We start from the raw sequence: 19,892 nt of genomic DNA on the forward strand, positions 1-19,892 counted from the left end.
CTACTTTGCTTATATGATTCTTAAGCTCCTTTTTTGGGGGGTAGGGTTCCCAAGTTTATTGGAAAGAAGGCAAAAGTGAATATTATACAGCTTCTCTTGGTGTTTTGAAGTTCATCCCAACCGTGGGCTGGGTAACTTGCAGGTTGGACAATCTGCCAAAGCCCAGGAGTTTCAATGTTTCTTTGATATCAGGGTCCACTTCAATTATTTCCTGATCTAAAGCAGAGACTCCAGGGATATAGTTATCATTCCTTTCTTTTTCTTCTTCCTGAAATTGGATGGAGATACCTCTCACAGGGCCTCTCTGGATCTGTTTCATCAGATGAGTAACATATCCTACGATCTTATTGCAGAGCTTCTTGTTGGGGATAATGCCCATCTTGCACATGTGCTTGTTGGTGTGGCAGTCATTGCCTAGGCAGGTGTAGTACTTTTCAATGATGACTTGTGCTATCTTCTTCATGGTCTTGGTCCAAACACAACCCATGTTGGCTCCGGAGGGTGAAAGGAGTCTTAAGCTCCTTTTTAAGCTCTTCCATGAGACCACTTCCCATTTTTCTTTGGGTCTTTGCCCATAGGTGTTTTGACATTGTTGTCCTCTTCTGTGTTTGTGAATGATCTTCCTTTTTGGACTTTTTTCCTTTCTTTTAAATTTAAGCTTTTTTTCCAGGGTGGAAGGGACACTGTCTAAGGCTTCTTGTGCCAGGGGCTGCAGTCACTGGCTGGTTACCTAGTGCTGTTCTGATGTTTCCCTGAGGCCCACAGGGGACCCCTATGGCTGATGCTGCTGGAGGCCATAGGGGTCTGGTAGCTCATCTAATGCTGAAACAGGGTCCTAGTAGTAGTATCTGGCATATGATGAGTCCAGTGGGGTGTTTCTGTATTTCCTTGGGGCTATGCTGGAGTCTACTCATTCCCCTGGCTATGCTGATGTACATGGGGGTTCCTGGTTTTGGAGTTTGCGTGCTCCTCCACACTGGGGTCCCACTCATTTGCTGAGGTGGGACTTACTGCTGGCTTTCTGGGACATTTCTGGTCCTGGACTGTGTTCCTTTTTTACTCAAGTGAAACAGACCCTTCCTGCCGATCTTCCAGGTTTCTTGGGCTCAAAGATTGTTTCGCCCTGTCTTTTGGCTAGTTCTGCTGCTCCAGGATTTGTTTTCGGGCATTATTTTATGGTTGTTTGGACATGAATATGGGAGAGTTACAGCAATTTACTGCTTACTCCACTATCGTGACTCCCAAGTCCTTTGTAATCCTATGCATCTTATTTTATACATTTAAAAACATCATTCTGAGAAGGGGTTTTTAGGTGTCACCATACTACCCAAAGGATTCATGACATGAAAAGAAATTAAGAACTAGAGAGTTAGCAAGGAGGGGAAACAGCATGAGGAAAGATGTCAAGGTGCAATGAATCTGGCCTGTGCTGGGGATGGAAAGATCAGTCCAGCTTCAGAGAAGGACTTCTGATGAGGAGGAATGGAACATTAGGGTGAGTTGGGGCTCCATTTTGGAGGAACTTGAGTGCCACCCTAAGAAGCTTGTACTTAATGCGATTTAAAAAGAGGTGCCATGGAAGTTACTTAAAAGGAGGAGTAATATGATCATAGTTGTACTCAGGACAATACATCTGGTCATCCTGTCCAGGATAGACTGAAGGACAAAGCCTTCTTTAGTTAAAGATGACCTACTGGGCTGAGGACCTGCCCTGTAGTGTGATAGTCCTTTTAAAATTATTTTCATTTATTTTGTTAAATATTTCCCAATCATTTTTTAAAATTTTGAGTTCCAAACTCTCTCCCTCCTTCATGTCCCTCCCCCCTCCTTAACAAGGCAAGTAATTTTATATTGATTATACATGTGAAGTCATGTAAAATATATTTCCATATCTGCCATGTTACAGAAGAAAATACAAACAAAATAAAACAGCAAAAATAAAGAAAGTTTTAAAAAAGTATGCTTCAATCTGCATTCAGAGTTCATCAGTTCTCTCTTTAGAGGCAGCATTTTTCATCATAGGTCCTTTGGAATTGTTTTGGATCATTGTTTTGGTGAGAGTAACTAAATCTTTCACAGATGATCATCTTTATAATATTGCTGTTACTGTGTACAATGTTCTCCTGTTTTTGCTCACTTCACTTTGTGTCAGTTCATAAAGTCAGGTTTTTCTGAAACTTAAAAAAATTTTTTTTGTGATCCTTATTTTTTCTTATTTTTTCCCAATTACATGTAAAATAGTATTAATAATAGTATATATAATATATATTTGATTTTAAAACTTTGAATTCCAGATTCATTCCCTTCCTCCCTTGTCACCCACCCTTACTGGGAAGATAAGCAGTTCAGTATAGGTTGTACATGTGTGGCTAATGCAGAACAGTAACATAGTAGATATATTGTAGAAGACTGACAATATTTCCCTCCCTCCTATCCCACCTCCCACTTGTTCTATTCTCTACTTTGATCCCGTCCCTTTTCAAAAGTGGGTGCTTCCAACTTCCCTCCCCCCCCAGCCTGCCCTCCCTTCCATCATCCCCCCTCTCATCCCTTCCCCCCCCAGAGGGTGAGATACCCTATTTAGTGTGTATTTCATTCCCTCCTCAAGCCAAATTCAATGGGAATAAGGTTGACCCATTCCCTTTTGTCTTCCTATTCTTCCCCTCCATTGTAACCATTTTCCCTTGTCTCTTCTGTATGAGATAGTTTACCCCAATCTGTCTCTCCCCATATCCTCTCATTATATTCCTCTCACCTCTTAATTTTACCATTTAAGTATCATCCCTTCCTATTAAATTGGTCCTGTGCCCTCTATCTATGTATACCTGTAAACATATATACACACATTGACATATGTATTCATATGCCCATATACCCTCATATATAGACATATATATATTTCTAATCCCTTCAACTAATGAGAAAAGTTTCATAAGTTACAATTATTGTTTTTCCATGTAGGAATGTTAATAGTTCAACTTTGATAAGTTCCTTATGATTTCTTTTCCCTCTTTACCTTCTCATGCTTCTCTTGCTTCTTGTATCTGAATGTCAAATTTTCTATTCAACTCTGGTTTTTTCATTAAGAATGTTTGAAAGTCCTCTATTCCACTGAATGACCATATTTTCTCCTGAAACATGATACTCAGTTTTGCTGGGTAGGTGACTCTTGGTTTTAATCCCAGCTCCTTTGACTTCCGGAATATCATATTCCAAGCCCTTCGATCCCTCAGTGTAGAAGTTGCCAGATCCTGTGTTATCCTGATTGTGTTTCCACAATATTCAAATTGTTTCTTCCTGGCTGCTTGTAATATTCTCTCCTTAATCTGGAAATTCCGGAACCTAGCTATAATATTCCTAGGAGTTTTCTTTTTGGGATCTTTTTCAGGAAGTGATCGGTGGATTCTTTCAATCTCTATTTTGCCCTCTGGTTCTAAAACATCAGGGCAGTTTTCTTTGAGAACTTCCTGGAGGATGATTTCTAGGTTCTTACTTTGATCGTGGCTTTCAGGTAGCCCAATAATTTTTAAATGATCTCTCCTGGATCTATTTTCCAGGTCAGTGGTTTTTCCCATGAGATATTTCACATTGCCTTCTATTCTTTCATTTGTTTGGATCTGTTTAACAGCATCTTGATTTCTCATAAAGTCATTAGCTTCCATTTGCTCCAGTCTAATTCTGAAGCAATGATTCTCCTCAGTGAGCTTTTGAGATTCTTTTTCCATCTGGCAAATTCGGCTTTTTAAGGCATTCTTCTCCTCATTGCCTTTTTGAGCCTCTTTTGCCATTTGAGTTAGTCTATTTTTAAGGTGTTATTTTCCTCAGTCAGGCTGTTGACTCTCATTTCATAATTTTCTTGCATCTTTCTCATTTCTCTTCCCAATTTTTCCTCCACTTCTCTTATCTGCTTCTTAAGGTCCTCTATGGCCTGTAACCAGCTCATATTTTCCTTTGAAGCTTTTGGTGCAGGAGTTGTGACTTCACTGTCTTCCTCCTGTTCCATACTTTGCTCCTTTTTGTCCTCAAAATAGGAGTCTAATGTTGGAATCTTCTGTCTGCTTTGTTTCCTTTGCCTGGTAGCCCCTCAGTCACTTGACCCCTGGGCTTTTTGCCACAGTAGGACTCTGCCAGCAGATAGGGAAGCTTTCATCCCAAACGTTAGGGTTTTCTCAGCTGCCGGAGGAATTAGATGGGTGCCCTCTCTGAGGTCTCCACACGCTCTGGCAAGCTGGGCACACACCCCAGGACCTCCACCCTAGACTGCAATCCAGGTCCAAGAAGGTTAAAGCAAGAGCGATTACCCCTCAGACTGGTGCTTGGTCCTCCTACACTCTGCAGGTCAGGAGCTGAAGCTGCCATGTGGTGCTGGCTGGCAGCCAGCATCTCAGCGGCTTCTCGCCAGGGGACAAAAGCCATGCACTCCCACTTACTGGGTCCCAGAGTCCAGACTGCACTGACCTCTTACTTTGTCCTTCACATCTATGTGTTGATAAATCTGGAAACTGCCACAGCTGCTGCTGATCTGGAGTCCCTCCAGCTGGCTCTAGTCAGGCCTGCCCTGGGGCTAAAGCCTTAGCTTGGGGCTGGGCTCGGCTCCTAGAGCATTGTGCTGGCCTATTCCTGCCAGCCCGCCGGGCTGTCCTAGGCAGCAGGTTAGCTTCTCTGTGTCATTTTGTGGGTTCTGCAGCTCCAAAGTTTGTTTAGAGTCCCCTTTTCACATGGATTGGGGAAGGTGGAAGCTGGAGCAGCTGGAAGGTCCTGCTTCTACTCTGCCATATTGACTCCACTCCCCTGTTTCTGAAACTATGTTGCTTCTCATTTCTTATAGAACAATAGTATACCATCACAATTGTATACCACAACTTGTAAGTCATTCCCCAATTTATGGGTATCTCCTCAATTTCCAATTTGTTGCTACCACAAAAAAAGCTGATATATATATATATATATATATATATATATATATGTATATATATTTATATTACAAATAGATCCTTTTCCTTTTTCTTTTATATCTTTGGGGTACAGACCTAATAGTAGGGTTACTGGCTCAAACAGTATGCACAGTTTTATAGTCCTTTGAGTGTAGGTCCCAAATCTTTCTTCAGAATGATTGGACTAGTTCACAACTCCATGCATTGGTGTCCCAATTTTTTCACATACCCTCTAACATTTGTCTTTTTCCTTTTCTGTCATGTTAGCCAGCCTGATAGATGTGAGGTGGTATCTCAGAGTTGTTTTAATTTGTATTTCTCTAAACAGTAGTGATTTAGAGCATTTTTTCATGTAACTATTGATAACTTTGATTTTTTCTTCTGAAAACTGCCTGTTCATATCCTTTGATCATTTATCAACTGGGAATTAGCTTTTGTCTTTATAATTCTGACTCAGTTCCCTATATATTTGAGAAATACATTTACTGGTTTCCTTCTAATTTGGCTGCATTAGTTTTGTTTGTGCAAAAGTTTTTTAATTTCATGTATTCAAAATTATCTATTTTCCTTCCCATAATCCTCTCTATCTCTTGTTTGATTATAAACTTGTCCCTTATCTATAGATCTGACAGGTACATTTTTCCATGCTTTTCTAATTTACTTATGATATCACCCTTTATGTCTAAATTGTTTATCCATTTTGACCTTATCTTGGTGTGCAGTATGAGATGCTAATCTATGCCTAATTTCTGCCAAACTGCTTTCCAGTTTTTGCAGCAATTTTTGTCAGATGTTGAGTTTTTACCCCCAAAACTTAGATCTTTGGGTTTATAAAAAACTAGGTTACTATGATCATGTACTACTGTGTATTGTGTACCTAATATATTCCACTGATCCATATGGTAGTCCTTTTGGGTACATTTGACCTTATATATGTTTAATGCAATTTATATTTACCTATCTCCTTATACATTGAATGCCCCAGGAGAATCTTCTTGAGGGCAGAGATGGTTTTGCTTTTATGTTTATATGCCCAATATCTAACACAATGCCTGGCACCTATTGAGAATTTAATAAATGCTTAATGGAATTGGATAAAGAGAATTATGTAAGGTCCCTGGGTATATATATGTGACTTCAAGAGGCAATGGCCAGTATAATCATGAAAACTTTTTGTCTCAGTGAGGAAACATTTGTCTTTGGACAAGAACAGGAGATTGTGATCACCCAAGTAAGTTATGGAGTTTATCACCTAAAATAAGGCAGATTACAAACATGTCATGTCTATTTTAGACCTTAAGTACTTTCTGCTGATTTAGAGTTGGAAGAGACCACAGAGTTCATTGAGCCCAGTCCCATTATCTTACATATGAGGAAACTGAGGCTTGAAGAAGTAGTCACTTGCCCAAACTGGGATTTGAATCCTAGACCCAGGACTCAAAATCCAGTACTCTTTCTACTTTGCAATGCGAAGAAGCCCTTCTTGCTTCTAGGATAAAATCCCATACTTCTCCATTTTCCTTTTAATAGACTTTACTACCCGGCCTCAGACTATTTTCCCAGGCTCAATGCACATTCCTGTCCTCTACATTCTCAACCACCTCTCTGTTTTGCTTGATTTTCCCTATGTCACCCATACCTAGAATGCACTTCCCCTTCAACTCTACCTCATAGATTCCCTAGCTTCTTTCGAACTGTAACCCCTGTTCCAAAGCAGGTATGGAACCCTCCCCTTTATTGGTGCAGATGAGGGCTCTGCCCTGCATGAAGGGCAGCTCTAACCTTCTCTAGTCATGTTCCAAGTCCTCTCTGGGACTCCAAGCATCAAGTTACTTCAGGTGCCTCTGGCTTCCAGCTTCAAGAAGGAAGATAGAAGAGTCAACCCCACTTCAGGTTGTTAAAGGAAAAGACTCTGGGAAGGCACAAAAGGAGCTAGCTGTCTCCATCATGTGCCCATTCCCAGCTGGCTACTCTAGAGACTGAGAAATTTCTTCTTGGGTGTGATCCAGGACATTCTCTCTCAGGTGAGCTAAGTTATTTCCATCTCAATGGGAGAGATCTCCTTCATTTTGTATTGTTTGGTATATATTCTTCTATGTATACCTTCTTTGATTTCTGTTTTGACATGGTTTGGATAAATGGGTGTCTTGGTTATTTGTCATGTGTGTTCATTGTGGAATTGGTATTAAATGGGAGAGGGTCAAGCCTTGGATACAGAGCTTCCTTCCCCAAAATGACAAAGTGATCAGAAGTGAGTTTAAATCTGATCATATCCCCTAAACTCTTAATTTATTTATTTTTCTTTAAGGGAACAGATGGATACAATTCTAGACTGGTACCCCCTGTCTTTGAGAAGAGTGGAGCTGCCTTTGGTACCAATCTTTTGCTCCCCCTGCTGGCAGGAATGAAAGTCTCCCTTGGAGAAAGGTGGGATGGGTGGGAGAAGAGGTTAGAGATACCTGTTTTGTGTCCCTTGGAGCCATACATCAGCCCTCTCTCTTCTCATAAAAGGTCAGCCCAAGTCCCACCTCCTAAAGGAAGCCCATCCTTATCACTCCAAGTACTAGGACTATTTCTCCAGAATTACTTTTATTTTATTATTTTTATGTGTGTGTGTGTATGTGTGTGTGTGTGTTGTTTCCATTACAAAAGAAGGAAAAAGTATTTATTACCTTCTACATGCAAAGCACTGTGCTAAAAGCACAGGGCATATGGAGAGAAAAGCAGAGGTAATAGAATAGAAGGTCTTTGAGGGTAGGGAACATTTCATTTTGGCTTTTGTATCCCCATCTCTGGGAGCTAGGTGACACAGTAGATAAGAGTGCTGAGCCCAGAGTCAGGAATGCTCATCTTCCTGAGTTCAAATCCGGCCTCATACACTTATTAGCTGTGTGATCCTGGGCAAATAGCTTCACCCTGTTTTCCCCAGTTTCCTCATCTGTAAAATAACCAGGAGATGGAAGTGGCAAACCACTTCAATATCTCTTGCCAGGAAAACCCCAAATAGGGTCACAAAGAGTAGAACACAACTGAACAACAAATCCCCATCTCTAGCATCTAACATAGTGTTTGGCACAGAGTAAAAGCTGTTGAATTAAACTGAATTGGATTAATAGAGCTCTGTTTGTTGTCTCCCTCTACCTTTAACCTCCAGTCTCCTCAATTTCTTGTTCTTTTGAAGAACAGTAAGAGTATCAACCCAGTTGGATCAGAAAATTCATAGGATCAGTGAGAGGTAAGTCTGGAAAGTTAGGTTGGGGCCAGACTGAATGTGTAAGGAATTTGTATTTTATCATGGGGGCAGCTAGGTGGTGCAGTGGTTAGAGCAGTGGGCTTGGAATCAGGAAGGCTCATGTTCATAAGTTCAAATCCAGTCACTGACATTAGCCCTATGACCTGTTAACCCTGTTTGCCTCAGTTTCCTTATCTGTATAGAGAAGAAAATGGCAAACCACTCAGTATCTTTGCCAAGAAAACCCCAAATGAGGTCGTGAAGAGTCAGATACGAATCAACAACAATAACAACTTCATCATGGGGAAATGTTGGACAGTTTTGAGTGGGGAAGTGACCTGCTGACAAGAGTGCTTTTTGAAGATTTATCTGGCATCGTGAACAGGGTGTGTTAGAGGATGAGAGGCTAGTCACAATGCCAATGCAGTACTCAAGACCACAGGTGATAAATACCCCAGACCATGTTGATAGTAGGAATGGAGAAAAGGAGATAGAAGGAACACTAAAACTTCCAGATATTTTTCTTTAAAAAAATTTTTTTTATCTTTTGGTTTTATTACACCTTCATTTCCTAATGTAGTTCTTCTCCCTCACCCAACCAGAGTACCATCACTTATAGCAAAGAATGAAAAAGAACAAAAATAGTAGTTTAAAAAAACTAACCCATTCATCAACTGGGCTTGACACTATATGCAGTGTTTCATATCTACAGCCTCCCATGTCTGCAAAACAGGGAGGGAAATGCATTTTCATATCTCTTCTTCGGGACCAAGCTTAGTCATTATAATGAAACCCATTTATTTTTTGTTTTGATTCTTTCCATTTATGTTGTTGTATTCATTATATGTGTTTTCCAAGTTCCTCTAAGGCTTTTTCATATAAAGTACTTGTTGCTTGGGGTTTGCTAGGTAGTGCAGTAAATAGAGTGCTGGGCCCGAGTTAGGAAGACTCTAAATCCAGTTTTAGACACTTACTAGTGGTATGACCCTGGGCAAGTCACTTTACCCTGTTTGTCTCAGTTTCCTCATCTGTAAAATGAGCTGGAGAAAGAAATGGCAAACTATTCTAGTATCTTTGCTGAGAGAACCCCAAATGTGGTCACAAAGAGTTGGACACGACTGAAATGACTGAACAACAATAACTTTTTACTCAGCTAGATTTCTCCAGTCTTGTATTTGTGCAATTAATTTCTGAATCTAAAAAAAGGTTTATATGTATCCTAAGATAATGTGTATCAAGCAGAGTAATTGAATATGAGTAATTTTAAAAATAAGAAACACAAATGATCAATAAACCCCTAATGGGATTTTAAAACTCTCTAACAGTGAGAGAAATGAAAATGAAAATAACTCTGAGATATGTCCATCAAATTGGCAATTATAGTTAAAAATGACAAAATTCATTCTTGGTATAGCTGTGGAGGATCAGCACTGTTCAACTGCTGACGTCAACTGGTACAATTGTCTTGAAAAGGAATGTGAAATTATATAATAAAAGCTATAAAACTTTGTTTATACCTTCTTACCTAGTGATCTGACTGCAAGCACTGTATCCTAAGGATGTCACTGAAAGGAAAAATAAAGATGTCTGTTTAAAAAAATTGTTCATAGTAATATTTTTTATTATAGAGAAAAATGTGTCCAGTGTATGATTGAAAAAATTATCAGTCAATAAATATTTATTAAATGCCTACAAAGTGCCAGGCACTGGGCAAAATAATGAGAATATAAAGAAAGGTAAAAGACAGTCCCTGCTTTCAAGGAGCTCACAGTATAAAGGGGAAAACATGCAAACAACTATGTACAAACAAGATATAGAAAAGATAAATTGGGAATAATCAACAGAGAGAAGCCTTTAGAATGAACAGGGAATCGGGAAGGCTTCCTGTAGAAGGTGGGATTTTAACGGGTACTTGAAGGAAGCCAGGGAGGCCAGTAGACATTCGGGGCATTTTATGTGCAGGGTATAAGATCTAAGAAGACTGGAAAGGTAGGGAGGGGCCAGATGAGGAATGGCTTCAAACTGTAAACAGAGGATTTTATATTTTATCCTGTGGTGGTAACTGGTAAAATCTCCCGGGTTGGCCTGGAATGGGAAGAGATTTGTGGTAGGGAAATCAGCCAGCAGACCACTGCAGTATTTGGGGCATTAGGTGAGCAGGACTTGAAGCTTTGGAGTGTCAGGGGACAGAAGGGGACATATGAGAGAGATACTAGGAAAGTACAGACATACCTCAGAGATATGTGGGTTTGGCTCCAGACGACCGAAATAAAGCCAATATTTCAATAAAGCAAGTCACATGATTTTTTTGTTTCCCAGTGCATATAAAAGTTATGTTTACATTATACAGTAATCTTTTAAGTGTGCAATAGTATTAAGTCTAAAGAAAAAACATACTTCATTAAAAAATACTTTATTGTCAAAAAGTGGTAACCATCATCTTAGTCTTCTGCTAGTTGTAATCTTTTTTGCTAGGGGACGGTCTTGCCTCAGTGTTGATGGCTGCTGATTGATTGTAGTGGTGGCTGCTGAAGCCTGGGCTGGATGTGGCAATTTCTTAAAATAAAACAACAATGAAGTGAGCTGCATTGATTGACTCCTTCTTTCACCTAAACACTTAAAGGCCATTGTAGGGTTCTTAACTGACCTAACAATGTTGTGTCTTAAGGAATAGGAAGACTCAAGGACAGGGAGAGAGATTGGAGAACATCTCATTGGTGGAACAGTCAGAACATATCTATTAAATTCGCTGTCTTATATGGATGTGGTTTGTGAATCCCCAAAACAATTTCAATTCAAAGATCACTGATCACAGTAACAGATATAATAACATTAATGCAAAAATTTGAACTATTGCAAGGATTACCAAAATGTGACACAGAGACATGGTGTGAGCACACACTATTAGAAAAATGGCTCCAAGAGATTTGCTTAATATTGGTTTGCCACAGACCTTCAACTTGCAAAAAAAAAAAAAACACCACCACACTATCATGAAGCACAATAAAGCAAAGTTCAATAAAACGAGGCATGTTTATATGACAGGCCTTGGCAACAGATCAGATATGGGGCGGGGGAGTGGGGGAGACAGATAATAGAGATTAAGGACTGAGAAGATGGTGGTCTTTTCCACAGTAATGGAGAAGTATGGAAGTTTTGGGGGAAGGAAAATAAGTTCATTTTTGGACATGTTGAGTTTAAGATACTTACTAGACATCCAGTTTGAGACATCCAATTTACAACTGGAGATGTGAGATTAGAGGCCAGTAGACATGTTAAAGCTGGATAAGTAGATCTGAGAGTCATCAGCATAGAGATGGTAAATGGACCCATAGGAGCTGATAAGATTGGCAAGAGGAAAAAAAGAAGTGGGCTCAAGACAGAGCTCTGTGGGAATTCTGTGGTTAACAGCATTGACCTGAATAAAGATCCAGCAAAGGAAGCTGAGAAGGAGTAGTCAAACAAATAAGAGGAGAACCAGGAGAGAATAATCCCATGAAAACCTAGAGAAAAGAAAATATTAAGGAGAAAAGAATGATCAGCAGTATCATAGGCTGCAGAGAGGTCATGAAGAATAAGGATTAAGAAATTTGGCAATTAAAATAATGTTAGTAATTTTAAAGAGAGCAGTTTGGGTTGAATGATGAAGTTAGTTACTGTAAATGATGAGGTATTTAACTGTAAAGAGTTAAGAAGAGAACAAGAAGAGAGAAATTAGAGGTACCTATTATAAATGTCCTTTACTCTTCTCCAGCCACAAAAAGGGAAGACAGTTATAAGACTAGAGCTAGTGGGAATGGATGGATCAAGGGAGGACTTTTTGAGAATTGGAAAAATATGGGTGTGTTTGTAGGCAGTAGGGAAACAGCCAGTAGACAGGAAGAGATTGAAGTTAAGTGACCAAATGGGGCTAATAGAGCAATCTGCAAAAGAAGATGTGATATATGAGTGCAAGAACATTTTATTATATGATAGAAAGGACAAAGATAAAAAATATGAGGAAAAGCAGGAAAGCATTTGAAGTGATGCAGAATGAAGAAAGCAGAACATAAACAATATATACAGACTAATTATTTCAATAACAAATCAACAAATCTCAGGAAAAAAGTTTCAAAAGGGGACACAGAAAATTTGATTTAGTAATATTGTTTAAGTTAACATACATCATACATTTAAAAAAATAATGAGCTTGTTGTGTTTGATCTTTTTAAAAAACTTTTATTTGTGTTTGAGTACGTTTTTGGGCCCATCAGCAAATATTTATTAAAATTATTTATTTATTAAAATCTCAAGAACTATACTAGCATAATGAAAGAATTGGCCAATGAGGATACAGTCCTTAGGCATGTATAGATATTTTCCTGCCTGATTCCTGTCTAAGCAATCACTTGGAATGTTGGAGATTTTAGCCACGTGTGATCAAGTTGCTATTATATGATAATAATATCTTCTAATTGGCTGAGAAGCTGAAAGGATTGATGATGCAGTATGTACCAAACTGGAACTAACTTAAAATACAAAAGAAACTAACCATCCTTTCCCTTTTTTCCTTCTGGCAGTGAGTGAAGCAAGAACTGCTGTGAGCTGTTGGATGGTTGAGCAGAAACAATCTGCATTTCCCACTCAGCTGCTGGGTGGCCATAACACATGATACCTTTGTTTCTTTTGCATTTGTTTTTCCCCAGCTTAGTGAATGAATATCTTCAGGTGGAATTGATCATTGATAATTGCAAGGTCACAGTGACCTTATGCATTTGGGAGATCCATCAGAGATCCCAGCATCAACCAGAGTCAGTAGCAGAGTCCCCTAGTAGTAGCACTGGTGTGAGAGTGGTTGCTAACAGAGGAACCATCAGCAGACAGATGTGAAAAGCTAATTATCCAAGGATAGGGATGGCTTCAGGAGTGTGACCCTTAAAGAGAGAAAGACTGCCTATAGACCTTAGAAAGACATTGACATTTAAAATCCAGTAAAAAACTATACATAAGGGGAAAGAATTTCAGAAAGGGAAAAAAGCCAAGGTTTAAGTGAATCACACATGGGAGCCCTATCTTAGTATTTATTACAAGAAGGCAGCCACACTACATTCAAAGCCAACCCTACATGTCCAGATTAGTATGAGGGAATCTTTACATGAGACTTAAATATACTTACACAAGAATCTTGACTCTTTCAGAGTTACCCAATGATAGAGCCCTAAGAGAAGTCAGCTACCCTCTGGCAAGAGAAGTCAGCCACCCACAGGTAACCCAACCTGTGACTTTGAGAGGAGGGTAGAAGCATAAATAGTTCTATACCAGCTACTAGGGATACAAATGCAAAAAAGGAAAAAAAGTCACTAGTTTCAAAGAGTTTATATTCTAATGAAGAAGATAATAAATACATATATAACTATATGCATAATAAATATTAAAAAATAAATGTGATAGAGTTAAATATAAGGCATTTAGGGTTGCAAAGTACTAATGATTGGGGGAATTATGGAAGGCTTTGTGTAAGGTGGAGTTACTTGAGCTCTTCCAAGAAGGAAAAGGCAGAGGTAAGGAGTATGTTCCGGAATGAGGGTAGCTTATGCAAAACCATTAAGACGAATTATGGAGTGTCATGTGTAAGGAACAAAGAAAAGACCAATTTGACTGAATAGTAGAGTTCGGGAAGGGGACTGATATATTATGAGCCTGGAAAGAGAGGTTGGGACCAGGTTGTAAAGAACTTTAAAAGCTAAACAGAGGAGGTCACATATTTAATCTAGAGAAAATAGGTAATCACTGAAGTTTCTTTTGTAGCAGAGTGATAGGGTCAGGCCTGTATTTTAGAAAAAAACACTTTGGCAGCTGTATGGAGCATGACCTGGAGTGTAAAGAGCCTTGACACAAATAGACTGATTAGGAGGCTGTTGTAATAGTCTAGGTAAAAGGTGACAAGGGTCTGAATTAAGGAGGTGGCCATGTGAGTAGAGAGAAGAGGTCAGATGGGAGATATGTGGAGGTAGAAATGGCAAGATATGGCAAATTGATTGGATATGTAGAGTGAGGAGTCAAGGAAAACACCCGTTCCAAACCTGGAAGATGGTAAGAAGGGTGGTGTGTTTGAATGGAAGAGGGGAGCTTAGAAAAGGGGTGGGTTTGAAGGAAATTAGTTCAGTTTTGGACATGCTAAGTTTGTTTTATCTCTAGTTTGAGAAGTCATTTATGTTGTCATGTCTAATAGGCAGTTGGTGATGTAAGAATGAAGGTCAGGGAGAGACTGAGGCTAGCTAGCTATATAGACAGATAGATAGATCTGTGAGTCATCTTTACAGAGATGATAAAGCCATTCAAGCTGATGATATCACTGAGAGAGAGTGTAGTGAGAGAAGGGAAGAGGACCCAGGGCAGAGCCTTGGGGAACACTCATAGTTAGGGAGAGTGATATGGGTAATGAGTAGGCAAAGGAGGCTGAGAGGGAATGGTCAGATTAGGAGAACTAGGAGGGAATGGTGTCTTGAAAGCCCAGAGAGGAAAGGAGGGGAGAGCATGATCTGTTGGTCTGTCAAATGAAGCAGATACATTTAAAAGTATGAAGACTGATAAAAGACCATAAGATTTGGGAATTAGGAGATCACTGATATCTTTGGAAAGAGCAGTTTCAGTTAAGTGATGAGGTCAGAAACTAGATTGCAAAAAAAAGGTTGAGAAGTGAGTGAAGAGAAGAGGCAAGGGGTGTAGACAGATTTTTCTAGGAGTTTAGCTGAAAAAGAAAGTAGAGATAATGTACAGAAGCTTGAGGGGTGGTAGGATCTAGCAAAAATACTTCATGGATGAGGAGACTAGGGTATATTTGATGGAAGGAACCAGGAAGATATGGGATCAAGGGCACATGTAGAGGGGTTGATCTTTTCAAGGAGAAGAGTCACTTTGTTATCAAAGAGTATGGAAAAGAAGGAGAAAGTCAGGAAAGAGAAGGGATTTTGAGTTGAAGATAAAGAAAAAGGAGAAATCTCATTGTGAAAGGCCTCAGTTTTCCCAATAAAAGGAAGGTCCCCAGCTGAGAAAGAAAGGGAAGGGAGAAGTTTTGTAAAGAGTAAGTTAGGGAATCAATTAGTGAGTAATAAAAGGATAGCCTTGCTGCAGTGAGGGCCCAGTTGAATTAATGATGAAACCAGTATTCTAGGTAATCATCTCAGGGTGCCCTTCAGAGAAAATATACATCAACAATATGTGCAACCCATATGTACAAAAATGTTTATAGCAGCTCTTTTTGTGGTGGCAAAGAATTGGAAATTAAGGGGGTGCCCATCAATTGGGGAATGGCTGAACAAGTTATGGTATATGCATGTTATGGAATACTATTGTGCTATAAGAAACGAGGAGCAGGCAGTCTTCATATTTACCTGGAGAGGCTTAAAAGAACTGATGCTGAGTGAGAAGAATAGAACCAGGAGAAATTTGTACACAATTACAGACACAACATATGTGTGATGACCAACTTTGATAGACTGGACTCTTCTCAGCAAGCAGTGATATAAGTCAATCCCAAAAGACTCATGATGGAGAGAAAAATGTGCATCCAGAGAAAGAACTAGAAAGAACTAAGTTTATATCCAGGTGGAAGCAAAATACCTGATCTTTTTCGTTCTCTTATTTGGTTTATGTCCTCTTTACCATTTTTCATTCCAGCTGGTACAATCCGTCCTTATAACCTGACCAAGGTATAATGTGAAAGTATTTACAGATCCTATACTTGACTATAAGCCGCCATGGGGGAGAGGGGAGGGAGGGGGACAAAATGTGAAATTCAAGGAATTGTGGAATTGAATCCTGTAATCTAAAAGGAAACAAACAAATTAATAAAAAAAAAAATACGTGCAAATGACGTAGCACAGAGTAAATCATCTTTTGATAGACTGTTTCAGTGATTATAGGTATAAATTAAATGCATGGTACATTACATGAATGCATCATAACTGTTGATACATTTCCATACATGAGGAAATTAGCTTAACAGCAAAACAAAGCTAAGCAATAACAACATCATTAAGACCACAAAATAACAAAAACACAGATAAACAGCAATATATGTGCACAGTTATTGGACAAATGTACCAATAGTAGATGTGTGATTCTTGCACATAAGCAAATAATGATGGACAAGCAAATAAAAAACAGAAACACAGTTAAAACATGCAATAACTAAGGCACCAATGAGCATATGCAATTACATGTGGGGTACACATTATATGGGCAAACATTAGCATGCTTGTTTGGTTATATGTGTAGCCACTATAACATGTAATTAAGTGTTGTCCACTTGGGGAGAGGCTCTGAATTGTTAAGAATATAAAGGGGAACAAGAAAGGAATCCATTGGTGTTGCATTTTACCAGGAGAGTAGGGGACCCAGGAGCAAGTTAAAGAGACTCATTCCTACATATAGGGCACCCCTTTCCCATGTACTGGCTCACTTTTGCCCCAAGAACTTTATTCTATTAGGTCTATGGCTCAATTTATATGTATGTTATTAATCTCTCCACTTTAAATTTAGACTCTCCTATTTGTGAAAATTCATTCTTGCTTAGAGGTACTGCTCACTGTGCCTTTATTTCATTTCTGATGTCCAAACAGAATTACAATCAGTTCTTCCTTCCCTGTGTCTTAGTTTTACTAAAGCTTTCCAAACTTCTCCCCAGATCTCTACTTGTACCAGCATTAACTACACAAACAAGGCTGAGCAACCATAGAATTTTCTTTTACATATAAAAAGGGAGAAGTAAAACAACATCAAAGAAAGAACCAGGAACAGTGGTTGAAAAGGTTGTTTGGGTTCCATCAACAGCTCTTTTTCCTCTCTTGTAGATCAAGATACTTTTGAGTCTTTCCCAGGAGACATTGGGGGAGGAAGCACTCTTTCTCCTACCTCAGCAGCCATGGTGCTGTGAGTACATGTCTGTTAAAGTCCATGTTCTGCTTGGGTAAGCTTGAGACTAGATGGCAGAGGCCTAGCTTCCTCTTATGTTTTAAATTTCTTTGATTATAGATTTAATGGCAATCCCAAAATGGATATAACCAGCCTTGGATGAAGTCTTGTGAGTTGGCAAGGTCTCAAGGTTCTGGCTTCCTTGGTCAGAGTTGATCAGCAACAGGGTAGGTAGACAGAATGTTCTGGTTTAGGTCAATGGTTCAACCTTAGGATTAGGATGCAATGAGACACTTGGGGACCATAGTATGCAACAATATCAATTTAGGATAAGGTTAAAATACTACTCCTCCAAACCTCCAAGGAAAAATCCTCTAAAATCTCTAGCATCAATTCCCCATAATTTGGTCATTTTATGGATCAGGCAACAAAGCCACCAGAGCAATAAAAGTTCTAAGAAGGCCCTTCCTTTAAACCATCTTAATTTGCATAAAACTTTTGCTGTTCCTACCATATCTAATCCCTTGGAGACTAGGTACCCAAAATATTCTAATTTTCTACCACTAAAATATTAAAATAATTCTGACTTTAAAAAGAAGCAGCCCTGAAGGAGCCTAATATAAATAATTGAAACACAAAACAATACAAAACGTACAATTCATACAGTGAGGGCAGTTCAGAGTAGGTAGTATTAAGGGGGAATAGTAATTTGATAGCCCTGAGGTTCTTTTCTCACTAGTATAGATTCCCAATCTTCATCACCATTCTTTTTTTTCTTTTTCAAGGAGGGAAGGCAGGGCAATGGGGGTTAAGTGACTTGCCCAAGGTCACATGGCTAGTAAGTGTTAAGTGTCTGAGGCTGAATTTGAACTCAGGATCTCCTGACTTCAGGTCCGGTGCTCTATTCATTGCACCACCTAGCTGCCCCCCTACAATCTTAAATAGAAACTTGTGGAATGCCTAGGCTGGATAGCAATGTTATTCTTCTCTGGGGGTATCTCTGTACCCATTTATCTCTACAGTTGAAGTTCTAGGGAAGATTGAGGCTGCTTCTGAATTCAGTCCTTGCCTCTTATCTGAAGTGGTTGTTAGGAGTCTTCTTCCCTTGAAATGTCCATATCAGAGCCATTGTCTCATTCAGACAGTCTTTGTACAACTGGCAGGCAGTCTTTTTGGTTTAGAGTCCAGTGAGGTAACTGTCCATCAGTCTCTGTCCTTTTCTTCCCATGGTGCTTACAGGTATGGCTCCTCTCTCCCAAATGTTATTCAAACATCAGTCTAGGTGTCTTACTTCTGTTACCATTTGTTCTCAATGAAACAGCATTGCTACAGTGGGTATATGTCTAGTTCAAGCTCCACTGTCCTGATAATAGTCCTATTCTTTTTGTACACATTAGTACCTAAATGAGTTCACAATAGTACCTAAATCTAGTTACTGCAACCTGGTCTCTTATGGTTTCACATTCCTATGGTCTCCTGGGGAACAGGGCTCTCAGCTTCCTGTTCATGTCCAGCGAAGCCTACTGAAATACATCATAGTCCCATCTGTCTTTTATTCTTTGAGATAAAATGCTGGTGAAAAGCAAAAATAAGACTGTATGTTTCCATATGAGAAAAACTCAAAGCTACTGATGTTATTTCTAAATACTACTGGAGTGGGGGGCCCAAACTTGGACTCTCAGGGGTATTTTCAAAGGTATTTTTTTAAAGCAATCGGGGTTAAGTAACTTGCTCAAGGTTACACGGCCAGTTATTTTTGTGTGGGTGCCAAGTATCTGAGGCCAGAACCAATCCCAGGTCTCCCAACGCTGGGGCCGGCACTCTTACTCACTGCTCCACCTTGCTGCCCCTTCAAAGGTATTTTCTTAAGAAAATATTCCTGATTTTATTTTCCACTATAAATTCTAATAGTGGGAAATTGAAGCTAGAGTAGGAAGAGGGATGCAGTTTCTCAGTGTCCCTTAAATTTCTTTTTGGGATCTTTTTCAAGAGGCAATTGGTGAATTCTTTCAATTTCTATTTTGCCCTCTGGTTCTAGAATATCAGGGCAATTTTGCTTGATAATTTCTGGAAGGATGATTTCTAGGCTCTTTTTTTGATCATGGCTTTCAGGTAGTCCAGTAATTTTAAAATGATCTCTCCTGGACCTATTTTCCAGGTCAGTGGTTTTTCCAGTGAGATATTTCACATTGCCTTCTATTCTTTCATTTGTTTGGATCTGTTTCTTGATTTTGATCTTGTATCTTGATTTCACATAAAATCATTAGCTTCCATTTGCTCCAATCTAATTTTGAAGGAATTATTCTCTTCAGTGAGTTTTTGAAATTCCTTTTCCATCTGGGCAATTTGGCTTTTTAAGGTATTCTTCTCCTCATTGGCTTTTTGGGCCTCTTTTGCCATTTGAGTTAGTCTATTTTTTAAGGTGTTATTTTCTTCAGTATTTTTTTTTGGGTCTCCTTTATCAGGTTGACCCTTTTTTCATGATTTTCTTGCATCATTTTCATTTCTCTTCCCAATTTTTCCTCTTCTTCTCTTACTTGATTTTCAAAATCCTTCTTGAGCTCCTCCATGGCCTGTAACTAATTCATATTTTTCTTGGAAGCTTTTGATGCAGGAGTTTTGACTTTGTTGACTTCTTCTGGTTCCATGTGTTGATCCTTTTTTGTCCCCCCAAAAGGATTCTATGGTCTGATTGTACTTCCTCTGCTTGCTCATCTTGCCAGACAATTACTTGACTTTTGAGCTCTTTGCCACAATAGAATTTTGCTTCCAGAGTGGAGAACTTTGTCCAGATCACTGGGGTTTTTGCAAATGTTGTCAGAGGTCTGAGG

The 19,892-nt window shown here is 39.2% G+C and overlaps 1 protein-coding gene and 1 long non-coding RNA gene across 2 annotated transcripts; one reads left to right on the top strand and one right to left on the bottom strand.

Annotated features, from left to right (window-relative positions):
• Positions 1-82: 82 nt before the first annotated feature.
• LOC138168348 (small ribosomal subunit protein eS17-like) lies at positions 83-487 on the bottom strand. Its single transcript, XM_069097394.1, has one exon. The coding sequence runs from the start codon at positions 485-487 to the stop codon at positions 83-85; it is 405 nt and encodes a 134-aa protein (XP_068953495.1).
• Positions 488-4,961: 4,474 nt separating this feature from the next.
• LOC138169421 (uncharacterized) lies at positions 4,962-13,725 on the top strand. Its single transcript, XR_011170348.1, has 3 exons — positions 4,962-7,361; positions 8,089-8,169; positions 12,726-13,725. It is a non-coding gene; the product is annotated as an uncharacterized lncRNA (long non-coding RNA).
• The last annotated feature ends 6,167 nt before the right edge of the window (positions 13,726-19,892 follow it).

This window comes from Petaurus breviceps, unplaced genomic scaffold (genome assembly GCF_028583685.1).
Source record: "Petaurus breviceps papuanus isolate PSGF00001 unplaced genomic scaffold, PetGlider_PUasm1.0 37, whole genome shotgun sequence".
Classification (NCBI taxonomy): Eukaryota; Metazoa; Chordata; class Mammalia; order Diprotodontia; family Petauridae; genus Petaurus; species Petaurus breviceps.

Coding starts and splice junctions, on each gene's coding strand:
- LOC138168348 (XM_069097394.1), bottom strand. CDS start 487: ATGGGTTGTGTTTGGACCAAGACCATGAAGAAGATAGCACAAGTCATC.